The sequence below is a fragment of the Bos indicus genome, chromosome 16, assembly GCF_029378745.1.
Source record: "Bos indicus isolate NIAB-ARS_2022 breed Sahiwal x Tharparkar chromosome 16, NIAB-ARS_B.indTharparkar_mat_pri_1.0, whole genome shotgun sequence".
In the NCBI taxonomy this organism is placed as follows: Eukaryota; Metazoa; Chordata; class Mammalia; order Artiodactyla; family Bovidae; genus Bos; species Bos indicus.
The window spans coordinates 31,737,868-31,754,991 of record NC_091775.1 but is presented as its reverse complement, the minus strand read 5'-3'; the positions used below and the strand labels follow the sequence as shown (position 1 = coordinate 31,754,991).

General features: G+C 41.9%; 1 protein-coding gene and 1 long non-coding RNA gene across 3 annotated transcripts in view; both read right to left on the bottom strand.

The window, feature by feature from the left end:
• The window catches only part of SMYD3 (SET and MYND domain containing 3), a 739,559-nt gene extending 722,880 nt beyond the window's left edge, over positions 1–16,679 (bottom strand). For both annotated transcript variants that reach the window (XM_019976597.2, XM_070768088.1), the window contains exon 1: positions 16,424–16,679. In XM_019976597.2, coding sequence (XP_019832156.1) covers positions 16,424–16,587 — 164 coding nt within the window. In that variant the 5' untranslated portion in view covers positions 16,588–16,679. The remainder of the gene's footprint in view (positions 1–16,423) is intronic.
• Positions 11,042–16,417, bottom strand: LOC139176358 (uncharacterized). Its single transcript, XR_011560769.1, has 2 exons — positions 14,952–16,417; positions 11,042–13,833 (listed from the first exon to the last, which is right to left on the bottom strand). It is a non-coding gene; the product is annotated as an uncharacterized lncRNA (long non-coding RNA).
• Positions 16,680–17,124: the final 445 nt, after the last annotated feature.

The following is a 17,124-nucleotide window of genomic DNA, read 5'->3' as shown; positions in this document are numbered from 1 at the left end:
CCGGACGTCTGGATATTTTTTAAAATTCTACAAGTAAATTTTACAAGGAGTGAACACCAGTGTTTCATAGACTTTAAGAAAGTCTTCTGTAAAATGGTTAAGTCTTCCGTACCTAAACTATCTAATATCATACAGTCAAAAACGAAAAAAACGTCCAGAGAAACTGTTTCCTAAATATCCAAGCATCCTTTTCTTGATCATCTGTACAATATCAATCTAATTAACATCTATTTCTTAACAAGAGTAAATGCAGTAGTTGAAAAATGCCAACAAGAATTAAATTTTTATATACTCATGAAGTTAATTTGTGAGAAATATCACAACCATTCAAATTAAAAACACAACTTCATACATGCTTGTCCCACATATGATGATTATTTAAATATGAACAGAACATGCTAATGTAAATATGCAGTTTGAAATTCAACTGCAGAATTATTTATGGTATCCTAAGTAGCTTGACTAAACCCAGCTGTGCCAATTTCACCCTCGCCCTTGAATTTAAAGATGCAAAGAAGGGAGTTAGTTATGGTGAAAAAGAGAGTAGTTGTCAACTCAAGACGGAACATTATAAAAACCTGGAGAGTCTTAAAATTTCTATGCTCAAACCATACTCTAAACCAAATAAAACAGAATCTCTGGGTGGGACCCATGCATCAGTATTCTTTTAAAGCTGCTTCCAATGGGTAGACAACGTTGAGAACCTGTGAATCAGAAAATCTCTCAGAGAAATATGAGGCTGACAACTGTTTACAGAGACTGAAACAAAGAGGGGGGAGGTCCCAGTTCTCTTATTGATTTATGAATGATTTTTATATATTTAAGATATATGCCTTTCTGTGTTACAAATATTTCCCTCAGTTTCTTGGCTTCCCATTATAAGACAGTTCTTTCATGAAGCCAAATCTGTTGATCTATCAATCTATCTTTATTCCCTTATGAGATTTCTCTCATTGTTTTTGCCTTGATGGCTAACAACAACAAAACAAACCAGAGAACTTCATAACATCATCATTTTCAATCAGAGTAATGAATAAAAATCAACATTAATCTAGGACTATAAATGCCCTTAAGTATTTTAAATTGAACATGAATAGGCCATGTGTAAAATAGTAAAATGGCAACAAGCTAACTTTAAAAAGGCAATCTTTTACTGGATTCAGACAAGTGAAGTAATGGTTTTGACAACGTTTACTTTTAAAACAAAATGTCTAAGGTGTTTGTCACACAGGTGAACTGAAAAGGAACAGTTCAGATATATACCTATGCCCCTGGAAAAGCAACCATTTGAGTTCTAAGATCAGAATGTGATATAGAAGAAAAGGTCACTGCACCAGTCACATTAATTATTTTCATCCTAGTAAGTAATTATTATAGCAAAAGCTAGGGGGGGATTAATTGCACAAAATATTTCCTAGTAATAAATTCCATTATAAATAGATCAAAGGCACAATTTTTCTCCCATATCATCACAAATCCAACTACCAGTTTCAGACAAGATTTTTTGACTTTCAATGTGAATAACATGATCAATATTATTAATAAGGCACTGTTGGGAATTCCCTGGTGACTCAGTGGTTGGGACTCCACACTGTCACTGCCAAGGGCTCGGGTTCAATCCTTGGTCCAGGAACTAACATCCCACAAGCCTCGTGGCATGGCCAAAAAATAAAGAAGGCACTGTTACCGTATCAGTTTGCCAGTGCTCTTTCATTATAGTGAGTTTTAGATAGATATCTATGACAAAATTTGATTCTGGTTGGAGTATTTTTGGTTCAAATTCAAAACAAACATTATGGGAAACATCAGAGGTCGAGAACAGTTTGGAAGGGAGAGTCATGAAGGTGATCACTCAGGGAAAATAATTTTTTTTTTTTTAATATTTCTTTGGGCTTTCAGACAGTAAAGAATCTGCCTATAATGCAGGAGACAAGGGTTCAATCCCTGGGTCGGGAACTACTTACTCATGTTTGGCTGCACTGGGTCTTTAGTTGTGGCACTCGTGATCTTTGCTGTGTCAGTGGGCTCTTTCCTTGTGGCACACAGAGTCTTTAGTTGTGGTGTGCGATTTCAGTCGTGCCAGCACATGAGCTTAGCTGCTCCACCACATGTGGGATCTTCGTTTCCTGACCAGGAATCAAACCTGCATCCCTTGCATTAGCAAGGAGGATTCTTAACCACTGGACCAGCAGGGAAGTCCCAATATTAAGCTTTAGTAGCTGAAAACCAAGCCCCTCAGTATCCTGAAAAATGTCTGCATGCTTTTCATCCACTGTCCACCAGAGGGAGCATCACATCTAATTAAGACTGCAGAACTCCCAAATAAAAAGTAGAAATCATCTAAAACATTAACCTGCAAAAATTTTAGATGTATATATAGCTTTAAAAGTTAAAAAAATCATAAAAATCCCCAAAATAATCTCAAATGTAATATTTATCCAATTATTGGATTGCTGAGAACTTAAAAAGTTTAAAAATACTTACAGAAATCAGTCTTAATTTAGTGTAAATACAAGTTACACAGATATCTTGAAGTCACATACAGAAAATGTATATTCTGATTCAGTCAGTCTGCGGTGTAGCACAGAACTCTGCATTGCTAACAAGCTCCCAGTTGATAGAGATGCTACTGATTCACAGACCACATTCAGCAAGAACTGGATGACAACATAAGCTGAATGTCCAAACTCATGTGTTTAACTCTTACATAAATTTAGGGAACTGACGGGTAAGGAGTGGGGCCCTAAATATGAAATGCAAACATTTGGGCAGATACTCATGAAATTTGGCACCTTGAACTCCCAAATTATGTTGAATCACCTTTACCAGTAAAAGTACTCTGAAGAGGTTGCTTTCCCTTTGCCTGAAGAACCTGCAAAGGCCTTCCCTATGCCAAGTGCCTTATAAAGGACTACTGATTCTCTCTGGGAACTACTTTCACTGCCTTCGAGAGTTTCTAGATCTATGGCCAGATTCGAGTCTGGTTGGGCCCCAAGGACAAAGCTAAAAAAACGTGACCCATTTGGAGGTGAATAACACACCAAAAGAACTGCAAGATTTTGCCAATTTCTATCAACAAAAACTTGGGAAACACATATGGGAAAGGATGCTGAGAGCTGTAGTGTTGGGTACAGGTGGAAGATAATGCTGGATTTTTTTTAATATTTATTTTTATTTATTTGGCTGCAGTGGGTCTACTTTGCGGTATGTGGGATCTAGTTCCCTGACCAAGGATCGAACCCAGGTTCCCTGCATTGGGAGTTTGGTGTCTTACCCACTGGACTACCAGGGAAATCCCTGGATTTTTTTTTTTCAGCTGCTCTGGGCCCACTGTGGGGAGTGGGCTTTCTCTAGTTACAGCACATGGTCTGTCTTGTTGTGGCACAAGGGATTCTCTTGTGAAACACAGGCTTTAGAGTACGTGAGCTCAGCTTCCCCATGGCATGTAGAATCTTTGTTACCTGACCAGGGATCAAACCTGCATCCCCAGAATTGGCAGGTGGATCCTTAACCACTGAACCACCAGGGAATTCCCAATAATTCTGGATTGAGCTGAATTTATTGATATAAGTGGATTTATTCAATAGGTGTGAATTCAGTAAGTTGGCTCAAGCAGCTGGAAATGACTCTTAACATTTGCTTGGTTGGCTGAGAGCTGAACTAAAGGTTGTTGCTATTCAGTGGTTCAATCATGTCCAACTCTTTGCAGTTCCACAGACTGCAGCGTGTCAGGCTTCCCCATCCTTCACTCTCTCGGAGTTTGCTCAAACTCATGTCCACTGAGTCGGTGACACCATCCAACCACGTTATCCTCTGTCGTCTCCTTCTCCTCTTGCCCTCAATCTTTCCCAGCATCCGAGTCTTTTCCAATCTAAAGGTGACCTACACTAAATGAAACTGCAATGTCAGAGGTTTCATACACTGAGGAGGAAGTTATCTGATGGCTTAGGGAGATCACAGTGTTGAGTGGATTTAATATGTAAGACTTGCTTACCCACGCCCGAACCATGTCCCAGGAAGGATCCAGATAACTTGCCATTCACCAAGCTAAAAGAAATACCTTCATGAGAGAAGCCCTGGCCTCCCTTAAGAGCTCCGTGGTGGCTATTCTCCAGAGGCCAGGAATAAAAGTGTGAACTCCTGCCATCAGACAGGGCTCCCAAAACTGAATGGGGGACAGTGGGGCCCCATGGTAGAAGGGATGACAGTACTCAGTCACCAAAGAGAAGGTGGGAGCAGACATCATAAAGGCAGCCAAAACAGTAACCAGAAAGATTCGAACTGCAGAGATCTTTGACATAGCCTAATTAATCACTGCATCCCTAGAACTGAAATAGAAAGGCAGTCTACTAAAGTTTTACCTGATTAATATAAGGAAAAAAATTTGAGGGCTGCTAAAGAGAAGTATGACTTAAATCACTGAAAACATAAAGTGCTGTAGTTGTTCAGTCGCTCAGTTATGTCTGACTTTTTGCGACCTCCATGGACTGCAGCACACCAGGCTTCCTTGTCCTTCACTATCTCCCAGACTTTGCTCAAACTCATGTCCATTGCGGAGAAGGCAATGGCACCCCACTCCAGTACTCTTGCCTGGAGAATCCCATGGACAGAGGAGCCTGGTGGGCTGCAGTCCACGGGGTTGCTAAGGGTTGGACACGACTGAGCAACTTCACTTTCACTCTTCACTTTCATGCATTGGAGAAGGAAATGGCAGCCCACTCCAGTATTCTCGCCTGGAGAATCCCAGGGACAGAGGAGCCTGGTGGGCTGCCATCTATGGGGTCGCACAGAGTCGGACACGACTGAAGCAACTTAGCAGCATGTCCATTGAGCTAATGATGCCATCCAACCATCTCATCCTCTGGCCCCCTTTCCTCCCACCAATTCCCATTCCTGAGCCACTTCACAGACCCAGAGCCCCTTGAGAGAAGGGAAGGTCAGGTCCTTGAAGAAGAACTCTACCAGAGAGTCAAATATGGATAATATAAATTTTCCTCCTAGGCTTCCCAAAAGACATCTACAGCCATTTACAAGGATAACTTTGCACTAGGGTCCTCATAATGCAGATGTTGGTGGGGGTGGGTTACTGGATATTAGCCCAGAACTTAATTCTTGGCCCAGAACCCAAATTTGGTCCAATCTCTCAGAAATAGAAGCTTGTGGAAGTCAGAGAATCAACAGGATTTTAGCTCAGATTCATTTCACAGTGGGCTTGGTAAGCCCCTGAATCCACCTCACGGTTACAGTCTCCAGTTCTAGAATGCAGATTTGGGAAGGACATCACCAACAACTGTCAGAATCCCCGCTCATTCCCTAACCCATGTAGTAATGGCTATTATGGTTCAAGTGGAAGCCACTAGAACTGGCTTTGCTCTCCTAAACACTGACCCAAAACCAATACTGCATTTCTTGAGGGCGTAATGCTACCATCACTGGTGGTAGCACTATCTCACAAACATCATCTCATGTTTGTGAGAGGCAAAGGTGATGATTCCTCCCACATCCTCACTTAACTTGCCTATATGGCAATGGAGAAGACAGATGGATCTCAGAGAAGGACAGTGATTACTGGATATCAAAGTTATAGACTACTGAAAGGAGAATGAGACTCAGCTCTAAGAAGAATGAAATCACCCAAAGATGGGTGAAGAGATTTTGGATACTCTTTCTGGGAGAGGGCTAGTGTTTTCAGTTGTGCAAAGGATAGTTAGGTGGGAGAGTGAGCTTGCACTTGTCTGTTAAGTACAGTTCAGTACAGTTAAGTGAAGTATGTATAGATGACATGGGATGACCTGTGCTGGCTTCTGCAGTTTAGCAACATTGCAAAGTGGAACCACACTTACCAAAATTCCCTCTCTGTGTGATTCTAGGTGAAGCTCGGCCAAAATAGACATGGGTGAGATTTGGGAGGCAGAAGCGCAGCAAGACAGTGTATCCGGACAGTCTGTGTAGGGCACCGCGCTCTGCTGCGGCTTGTGTGCACTGTTACTCATCTAATGGCTCACTGTATGGCCTGGGGCAGCAGGCCAGCTCTTTCCTCCAATAATTCCCACTGTATCTCTTTCTGAACATTCTTCAAGGCAAACAGTACTGTGGCAAAGAGCATCAGCAATTTCCGTAGGCCATCGGTGTCATTGAGGGGGAAGGCAAGGAGAGACACAGGTTCCAACTGTCCTATTAGTTGTAACTGGATTCCAATTTGTTCTTCCTTTCTTCCACTTGATACCAGATTATCTTTCCACCAGTTCTTCTGACTTACCAAGTTTTCAGGCCCACTACAGAGGGCAGAGGCAACAGCATATTTTCATATTGTTCATGGGGTTCTCAAGGCAAGAATGCTTAAGTGCTTTGCCATCCCCTTCTCCAGAGGCCCTTCCCTGGTGGCTCAGAGGTTAAAGCATCTGCCTGCAATGCGGGAGACCAGGGTTCGATCCCTGGGTAGGGAAGATTCCCCTGGAGAAGGAAATGGCAACCCATTCCAGTATTCTTGCCTGGAGAATCCCATGGATGGAGGAGCCTGATGGGCTACAGTCCACGGGGTCGCAACGAGTCGGACACGACTGAGCGATTTCACTTCACTTTACTTCACTTATTCTCCAGTGGACCACGTTTTGTCAGAACCCTCTACCATGACCAATTCATGTTGGGTTGCCCTCATGGCATGGCTTATAGTTCCACTGAGTTACACAAGGCTGTGATCCATGTGATCATTTTGGTTAGAAATATCAATAACCTCAGATATGCAGATGACATCACCCTAATGGCAGAAAACAAAGAGGAACTAAAGAGCTTCTTGACGAAGGTGAAAGAGGAGAGTTGAAAAGCTGGCTTAAAACTCAACATTCAAAAAACTAAGATCATGGCATCCAGTCCCATCACTTCAGGGCAAACAGATGAGGAAAAAATGGAAACAGTGAGAGACTTTATTTTCTTGGGCTCCAAAATCACTATAGAGAGTAACTGCAGCCATGAAATTAAAAGACACTTGCTCCTTGGAAGAAAAGCTATGACCAACCTAGACAGAGTATTAAAAAGCAGAGACATCACTTTGCCGACAAAGGTCCATCTAGTCAAAGCTGTGGTTTTTCCAGTAGTCATGTACAGATGTGAGAGTTGGACCACAAAGAAGGCTAAGTGCCAAAGAATTGATTCTTTCCAATTGTGGTGCTGGAGAAGGCTCTAGAGAGTTCCTTGGACAGCAAGATGATCAAATAAGTCAATCCTAAAGGAAATCAACCCTGAATATTCATTGGAAGGACTGATGCTGAAGATGAAGCTCCAGTACTTTGGCCACCTGATGCAAAGCTGACTCACTGGAAAAGACCTTGATACTGGAAAAGATTGAGGGCAAGAGGAGAAGGGGGATGAGATGGTTGGATGGCATCAACTCAATGGACATGAGCTTGCGCCAACACCAGGAGATAGTGAAGGACAGGGAAGCCCAGTATGCTCAGTTCACTGGGTTGCAAAGAGTTGGATGAAATTGAGTGACTGAACAACAACAACAGTATCTTTATCAACTTATCATGTCAACTCTAATCTCTATAATCCTTATCCCTTGTCATTCAAGGATTCTGGGTCTGTGATCAAACCCTAAGTGATATAATCCCTTCCCACAAAAACTGACCAGCCTTAGAGAACAGCCTTGACAGCTGGGAGACACCGGATGACCATATATATAGTCACCCACTGGGAAAGAACCTGTACAAATGCCCAGAATTTTTTTAACCTAAAACTTTGTGGTGTCTCACTTTTAAATACAACTGGCCAAGAATAAACAGACACTTAAGGACTCTTTTCCTTTCCTTTTTCCTTTTCATAGAAAATTTCAAACATTCCCCAAAGTAGAGAGAACAGTATAATAAAAAAAACCCATCAACTAGCTTCAGAAATTATCAATACATAACCAATCTTACATAACCTAAACTCCCCAATACCTCCCAATTCCATCACTTTAAACACCAGACAGCCTGTCACGCCATCCATTATCTATCTCAAAAAGATAAAGCTTTCGTTGTTTTTAAACTTTTCATTTTGAAATTAATTTCAGATTGATTTTTATCAGTCTTTTGAGAAGTTGTAAGAAATAGTAAAGAATTTGCAGGTGTCCTTCATAAAGATTCCCCATGTTAGTATCTTATGAAACTAAAGAACAATTAACAAAATCAAAATATTAACACTGAATCAATACTTTTATCTATGGGTTTTATTCAAATTTCATCAGTTGTCCCACAAATGTCCAATTCTTTATCCAGGATCACATTTGCATTTAGTTGCCAGGCTTCCCTGAATTCGAGAGTTCTTCAGTCTCTGCCTGTCATTCACACCCTTGACATTTTCCCAGGGCACTGCCTAGTTATTTCGTAGACTCTTCCTCAGTTGCTTCCCAAGTGGCGCTAATGGTAAAGAATCTGCCCGCCAACACAGGAGACACAAAGGACACAGGTTTGATCCCTGGGTTGGGAAGATCCCCTGGAGGAGGGCATGGCAATTCACTCCAGTATTCTTGCCATGGACAGAAGACCCCAGTGGGCCAAGACTTGGGGTCGAAAAGACTTGGACACAACTGAAGTGACTTAACATGCATGCACAGCTGGGTTCACTGAAGTCTCCTCACAACTAAATTCAGGTTACATGTTCTGGCATCCATACATCACAAAAGTGATGCTGTGTCCTGTTCAGGGCATATCAAGAAGCACATGAGGTCAATTTGTGCTGTTACTGGTGATACTAACTTTGATCACCTGTTTAAATAATGCCTGCCAAGTTTTCCCATTGTAAAGTTACTGTGTTTTTCCCTTGTACTTAATTTTTTAAAAAAAAGTTCTTTTGGGTTTTTCCATAAGCAGCTACAGGAAAACCTGAACAGCTTGCTGGCTAACAGAGGAAACAAGTTCTAGAAGAAAACACGTGTGAATTGCTCTATCACAAGAAATGTTAAAAGACAAGTGACAGCCAGAAAGAAAATATTTGCAATATTTATCAAACATAAATCTAATAACTCTAATAGACAAAAAAATGTTTTAAACTTGGAGGAAAGAAAAAAACAAAAGTCTTACAGAAAAATGGGCTAAAGATACATACTGATAATTCACAAAGAGATATCAACATGCCCTTTAAGCATATGAAAAGATGTTTAACTTTACTGATAATATAATTGTTTTTCAGGAAAATGGCTCTTTACTTTAACATACATAAATTTAACAGTACAGGGTATATTGAATTGCAAAATGCAATCATAGTAAGTATATGCAAAATCAGTTACATTTTGTTGACATACAGTAACTTTTTGATAGTGCAATTTAAATGCAAATTAAAACTATACTAAGATATCACTTCTCACCCATCAGACTGGTAAAAATTCAGAACTCTGACTACATAGTAAGTCTGCGAAACTGAGGGAAACAAGCACTCATACACTGCTAGAGGAAATGTAAAATGGTACCACCCTCACCCTCATAGGTATTCACACTACGACCTAGCCATCCCACTCCTAGGACTCCACCCCCAGTATACACCTGAAACAATATGAAAATACTTATGTGCAAGGTTGTTCATGACAGCACTATTCACCACTGCAAAATACTGAAAAGTACCTAAATGTCCAAGCATAGGAAAACTAGAAACTATGGTACATTCATAAAATGGAGTATTATGGAGCCATAAAAAAGAGTAAGAAAGATCTCTGTAAACATGGAGTGATTTCCGGTAGATTTTTTAAGTGAAGAAAGCAACTGCAAAAGAGCAAATACACCATGCGATCTTGTGTATATGAATGGAAAATAAGACACACACACATATATGTGTTTCTCTTTACCAGAGAGAGAGAGAGACACTAGAAAACAATGAGGTTGGTTACCTGCAAGGGGTGGGAGTGAGGAACAGGATGAATATGGGAGGGGTGACATTTCTCTTTTCCATAATTTGAGTTTTGGAAGCATATGAATGTTCATATATTCAAAATACAAAATTAAATCAAAAGGATAAGGGAGAAAAACTAAAACTGAAAGCAAAGTAAAACAAATGAATTCAACTGGATTTCTAATGGATACAAATAAATATACTGAAAGTGGGGGGAAGAAAGAATGTAAAACGAATACAGTATTTAATGATATATTCTCAGCCTCTGGCAGAGTAGAAGGAAAGGGGAAATTGCAAACAAATTCCATACTGGTCCTTTTGGTAACAATGTGGGCAAAGCAATTCTGAAACAATTTTAGATGATATACAGAATTGAGCAAATGAGTAAATATGCTGAGGCTTTCAAGGCTCAGAGTTCTCACTGAGGAAGAAAGGATTAGGGAATGAAGAAAAGTAAAAAGAACCCTGAAGAGACAAATCTGAATTGAAAGTACTGATGTGAACTCATGACTTCTAAAATACATATTATATATGTATGTGTGTGTGTACCCAGTCATGTCCGATTCTTTTCGACCCCATGGACTGCAGCCTGCCAGGCTCCTCTGTCCACGGAATTTTTCCAGGCAAGAATACTGGAGTGGGCTGCCATTTCCTACTCCAGAGGATCTTCCCAACCCAGGTATTGAACGCACGTCTCCCGCATTGGCAGGTGGATTCTTCGCCACCAGCACCTGAGAAGCCCATGTATGTGTACATATATGCATATTTGCACAAACCTGCATACTCCCTAAACCCTATCTTCTGCACAAGTCAAAGAGCAAAGACATTCTTCAGCTACAAGAATTCAAAAGTAGAAACCAGAGCTGATTGAAATTTTCTTTTTCGGCCATCATGTCTTCACAAACAGTATTTTTGTTTACATATGTGTATACATACATATTTTTTTATTAAAAAAAAGGGACTTTAATCGCCTAGGTCATGTCTGACACTTTTGTGACCCCATGGACTGTAGCCCACCAGGTTCCTCTGTTCAAGGAATTTTCCAGGCAAGAATACTCGAGTGGGTTGCCATTTCTTTCTCCTTCAAATGCAACTTAAAAAAAAAAAAAGCAGACATAAACTGGCAAGCATTTCAAAATCATCTTCATCCCAAGCAATACCACCCTTTTACAATTCCAAATGAAACAAAGATTTTCTCAAAGTTTATTCAAATCTCTAATTACAAAAATGATACAAGCTTTGAAAAATACAAAATATATAAAGGACCAAGGGATATCTTCCCCCACCTCCAAGTCTCATTCTCCAAAAGTAATCGTAACAGAATGCTGGGATGTTTTTCCAGAACTTTTCTATATACAAGCACATATACAAAAAGACTTTCAAATACATACATTGTTCTACAACTTTATTTACCCAGTTAATGTGTTACTGACATCCATCCACATCTGTAGAAACAGATCCACTTCAGTCTTAACAGCCATGTGCTATTCCACAATATGGCTGCAGCATAATTTAACTAGTCTCTATTAATGGGCATTAAAATTCTCTCTCCCTTTCTTTTCATCACCAAATTGCTATGCTAAGTATCCCTGTGCAACTAATGTTATTTTTGTCAGAATCCCATAAAATAGAGTCAAAAAAACCACAGTGCTCAATTTTGCTAGGTACTACCAAACTGCCCTCCAAAGGAGCATACCAATTCAGTTTACAAAGGTATAAAAGCTCTCTAGTCCCTATCTGTGCTTATAAGGAACATAATGCACACTTTTTTAGAGTCACTATGAGAATTAAGTGAGGTAGCACATAAGGTAGAGTGCTTAAAATCAGGCCTGTCACTGCTTAGTGTGTGCTAAGTCACTTCAGTCATGTCCAACTCTTTGCGACCCTAAGGACAGTAGCCCTCCAGGGTCCTCTGTCCATGGGATTTCTCAGGCAAGAATACTGGAGTGGGTTGCCATTTCCTTCTCCAGGGGATCTTCCCAACCCAGGAATCGAACCCACATCTCTTATGTCTCCTGCACTGGTAGGCGGGTTCTTTACCACCAGCGCCCACTGGGAAGCCCCTGCCATTCATTGCTTAGTAAATTATAGTAAATATTACCTATTGAATAATAATTTTCAATCACCATATATTGTGGTAACAAGTAAGTAGAAAATGGCTCTTACTTTCCTTTGAAAATCAAGGTTAATCACCATCCAAATCCCTTGACTCTTAACCAGAACCAGCCAGAGTGAGAAGTGAGTCATCTTAACAGACAGGCACTAACTCTGTACTTTAGTTCCTGATCCCAATATATCCTGGCAGATTATGCGAAAACCAAAGCCAAATATTATTCGTGGTTCACAAAAAACATTAAAGAAACCCCAGACTTTCCAAATGTTACAAGACATGTACGGTATTTTACAACAGAGGCTCTCAAAGGATGGTCCAGGGACTCAGAAGCCCTTTCAGGAGGCCCACAAAGTCAAAACTATTTTGATAATAAGACATTTTTTGTCTGTTTTCTTCTCTTCCTCTCATAGTATACAGTGGAGTCTTCTAGAGGCTAAATGACGTGTGATTTTACAATACACTAAATGCAGGAGCAGTGATGAGAATGTGGGTCTTCTACTAAGCCAGACATTAAAGAGATATTCAAAAATGTAAATCAAGTTTTCTCAGTAAGTTTTCTTTTGCTTTGAAAATACAGTCCACTTCATTAAAATCCTTGTCAAAATGTAATTATTTATTATGTCTAAATCCTGCCATCCCTTGGTATCTGCTATGGACTGGTTTCAGGACCCCGCCAATACTAAAATCCAAAGATACTCAAGTCCCTTATGTAAAATGGCATCTTATTTGCACAGAACCTATACACATCCTTTCATATACTTTAAATCATCTCTAGAATCTAATACAATGTAAATGTATGTTAGGCAAGAATACTGGAGTGGGTTGCCAATCCCTTCTCCAGAGGTTCCCGACCCAGAGATAGAACCCAGATGTCCTGCATTGCAAGTGTATTCTTTACCATTTGAGCCACCAAGGAACCCCCGTAAATGTATGGAAATAGTTGTAAATAAAAGTTAAATGGTCTGTAAATAGTTGCCTTCACACCGAAAATTCAAGTTTTGCTTTTTGGAACTTTCTAGAATCTTTCTGTCCCCTGAAGATTTTTGATCCATGGATGGCCAACTGCACACAATTTCAAAACTGATCAATTTAGTTTTTTAAGCAGCAAAATCAACAAATATAATCACATTATTTATATGGTTATGGTTTCCTTTACACCTCTTCAGAGTCCTAAGTACATTTTTTTTAAAACCCTTTTAGGAAATCTTTATAATTTTTAAGAGAGTAAAGGAGTCCTGAGACTGAAGTTTAAGAACCACGCCTATGAAATCAGGTGCTTCAAATGACAGCATAAATCAAGAGCAGTCAACCCACGGGTATCAACTAGCTCATTGCTACACTTCTCTCTCTGTGAAGGTCAGAGGCAACCTTGAGAGGAATACCATGCCTTCACAGAAGATTTCATACGGTCTCAAGAGATGCAGTACAAGTAGAAAAGGCAAATCCAAGTGCAGGGAAAAACATGAGTGTTCCAATGAGAACAAACCAGTGATCCCTTCATGACAAAAGGGTCTAAAATAAAAACGCAACCCAGCTGGCCAGCTGGCTGTCCCCAGACGTGTGCTGCCATGTGGGGAACTCAGGATCCCTTACAAACTGTAACAGTAGAAGCCACGATGGCCAAGGTGAGAGGAAGTCTGCACTGTTGAGGTCCAGGCACCAGCCTCCATCCCTGTCTCCAATGGTCGCTCTGTTCTTGAGCCCTTGAACAAGCACCAGGCTCTCTGAAGAAGGAGAACTTACTGCTATCCACAAAGCAGGTCATGCTGTCTGATTAAGAACGTCCTCTGCTGTGGCATTCACATGGACCAAATGTTTTCAGGCTCAGGGCTCTGACATACGGCCCTTCCCCAAACCTCCTTGCAGAAGAAAAGGAAGAAGCAAAAGAAACAGGAATTATAACTCCCACTTAAAAAAGGAAAAATGGAAGTCATATCCAACGAGACCTTTCCCAACCCACCTCATTATCATCCTTCTACTTTATTTATTCCAAGTCCTTGACCCACCAGTAAACCCATTAGCCCTTGCCCAGGAATCTGCAAATCCTGATTTCAAGGCATCTCTCAAGGTTTTATGACCCTTGAGAGGTCAACACTGCAGCAGTTCACTTGCAGCTGGTACTGGTATATTTCAGAAAACCAGCTGTAAACCCAGAGGATGCCTTTTATACACTATTTGAACACTGCCTGGGTTCAATCCCTGGTCCAGAAATTGAGATCCTGCAAGCCTTGCAGCACAGCACATCCCCTCCCACACCCCAAAAATAAAAACTAACATCACAAAGAAGCATGGTTGAGACAGCAACTTTCCAGCAATAACCACTTCCCCAAGCAGTTGAGCCCCTTGTCAGGGTGCTGGTAATACACACTGCAGAACCCAGAGTTACCAGGCAGCATCAGAGGCCACGGACTCCCAGAGTCCCAACTCCAACTACTTCTACAGTGCAATTTTAACCATGGAACTCCCCTGGCTCCCACCCATTTTCAGCCCTGGGTTTCCTCCAGACTTTAAAAGAATGCTGAGAACTCCCCAATACAATTTCATGAAATACCTTTTTTTTTCTTTTAATTTAAATCATTACACTTTTTGTTAATAAGAAAAATAAGTGATAGCAGTAATGGAATTGTATGGTAAATCAAGAAACACCCCACATACGAAGGGCTGGGTTTGTGTAGTTTATTTTGGAAAACGTACGATTTCATCTGTCTTATGACTCAAGTTTAGCTCTGATAATTTAATGAATAATCGGACATACTGTATTTATTACAAAACTTTTCTAGTCCAACTATGAAACTTGGCAGTCTGGTTTTATCTGCAAGATGCTCCACATCTTCCCCAATTAATGCTGCAGGGTTTAAGAAAATGAAAGTTCTCTGTTTTAGACTGCATTCAAACTCTAGATACAGCCCCCACAGGACTGAACAGGAGGAAAAGCCCAGTTTTCTAACTTGCTTGAATGAGAATTAAAGATCTATACCTTTCAATGCTGAAGCCTTCAGCATTTCATTACTTGAAAGGAATGAACTGTTTTCAACCACACATTCTACAGAAATGTCAAGGTGTTCTCAACGAATTGCTGTTGTTGTTACTGTGATCATTACTTTAGGAAGCAACAAATAAAATACACTTAAGTAACTTCAAAATATGAAATTAAATAAATTCCTCAATTATGAACCAAATAAGGACATAACAGTATTAATGGTCAAGCTATTGACTTAAGCTTTGCACTTAACCCCCTCACCTCCACAATCCCAATCCCAGCTTAATGGATCTGGAAAAGAAGTCCTGGGAAAAAAATCATCCGGCCCATCTCAAACAGAGCTTTTCTCCTTGACCTATAATAGTTCAATAACAATTGTTTCTTGAATACAATTCCTATGACTGTGCATACATATTAACACATTTCCATAAACTGCTGTCACATAGCACTTTACATTGGTCCAATGTGTCCAGCTTATAAAACATTTTCACATAAATTCTTGCCTCTAGATAGATGGTTAAGAACTAGAGCTGCCTGCACAGTTATTATATGCAAAGCACACTATGGAACCTCAATAACCTATGCTCCTACTGTACAGTACTTAGCGTGTGCTAAGTCGCTCCACTCGTGTCCGACACTGTGCGACCCTACCGACTGGAATCTCCAGATCCATGGAATTCTCCAGGCAAGAATACTGAAATGGGTTGCCACGCCCTCCTCCAGGGGATCTTCCCGACCCAGGGATCGAACCCAGGTCTCCTATGTCTCTACTGGCAGGCGGGTTCTTTACCACTAGCGCCCCCTGGAAAGCATCTCAATTTCAGCCCTTCTGATACACTGTAATTAATCATCTCACTCACTCATCTGCTCCTTAAGGATTCTTAAGGATGTCCCGTTCATCTTCTTATCTACAGGCCCAACAGAATCTGGACCACAGGAAGTGCTCCGTAAACACCAAGAGTCTTCCGCCTCCTGCAAGCTCAGTACTTGCCTGGCTAGGCCTCCCCTGTGATCCAGATTTACACCATCCCTGCTCCCACTCATCCCTACCTCCACCAACTGTGATTTTCGCAACTGCACCAATGAAGCTTATACCCCAGGACGCAGACTTTTTTGCTCCCCAGCAAAACTACCCACGACTCAACGCTTCCTCGTAAGTCTGCTCACCGGCTCTCCCCAACCCATCCTGCAGCCGGTCCAGCTCTGCCCTGCACAGCTGCAGGCGATGAGCCTGGGGTCCCTTCACCCACCCGCCGCGGCAGTTCAGGCGACGGCCAGGCGGAGCCCGTCTGCCGCGAGGTGCGCTAGGGGAGCCGCGCGTCTAAGGGAAGTGCGGGGCTGGGCATCTGGGCACACCGCGGAGATCTACTGCAGCCACGGCACGGCAGAGTCCGGGGAGAGCTGTCCCGCTACGTCCCCGGCATCCCGGACCCCGCACTGTTCTGGACTCGGGCGAGGGCGATACGTACCCGAGAAGGCAGCGGTCGCAGACGACACCACGACTCCCCTTGCTCACCGTGTACGCCAAAGGATCTGAGCGGAAAAGCAGCTCTCCCGGCCGCAGCGGTGCCAACGCGCGCAGCCCGTTTCCCTTGTCGGTGGTGCTGAACTTTTCCACCTTCGATGGCTCCATCCTTGCCGAGATCGGACACCTCTGGGTCTGCCGGGACTAGCAGCTAGGGTCTCGCGGGCCACCGGAGCCGCGCGCCTGCGCTCTGCGCTCACGTACGCCCGAGGGGCGGGGCGGGCGCGTGCGGCCTCTGAGCATGCCCAGATGGGGTCCCTTCAAGGCTGGCTGCGCCGGCCGGGGAGAAGCGGGTTTGGGCTGTCATTTGTGCTCTCTTGACCTTTCTTTCCTAAGGCGGCGCTGCATGGAGAGGCGGTTTTTCCCCCCGCTAACATTTTATTATGATCATTTTTCAATGCAGACAGAAACTTGAAAGCACAGTGCGGTGAGCACTTGTATACCCTCCACCTAGATCACACAGTTCTTAGCATTTTGCAGTTTCTGCTCATTTTCTCCCGCTATGTATGTATGTTTATAATAGTGATTCAGACACTTCAAAGTAAGTTGTTGTGTTGAACCATTTGAAAATGGCAGACATCATAACGTTTCACAACTCTTTACATCATGACGTGTCATAAGTACTGTAACATGCATTTCCGCAGA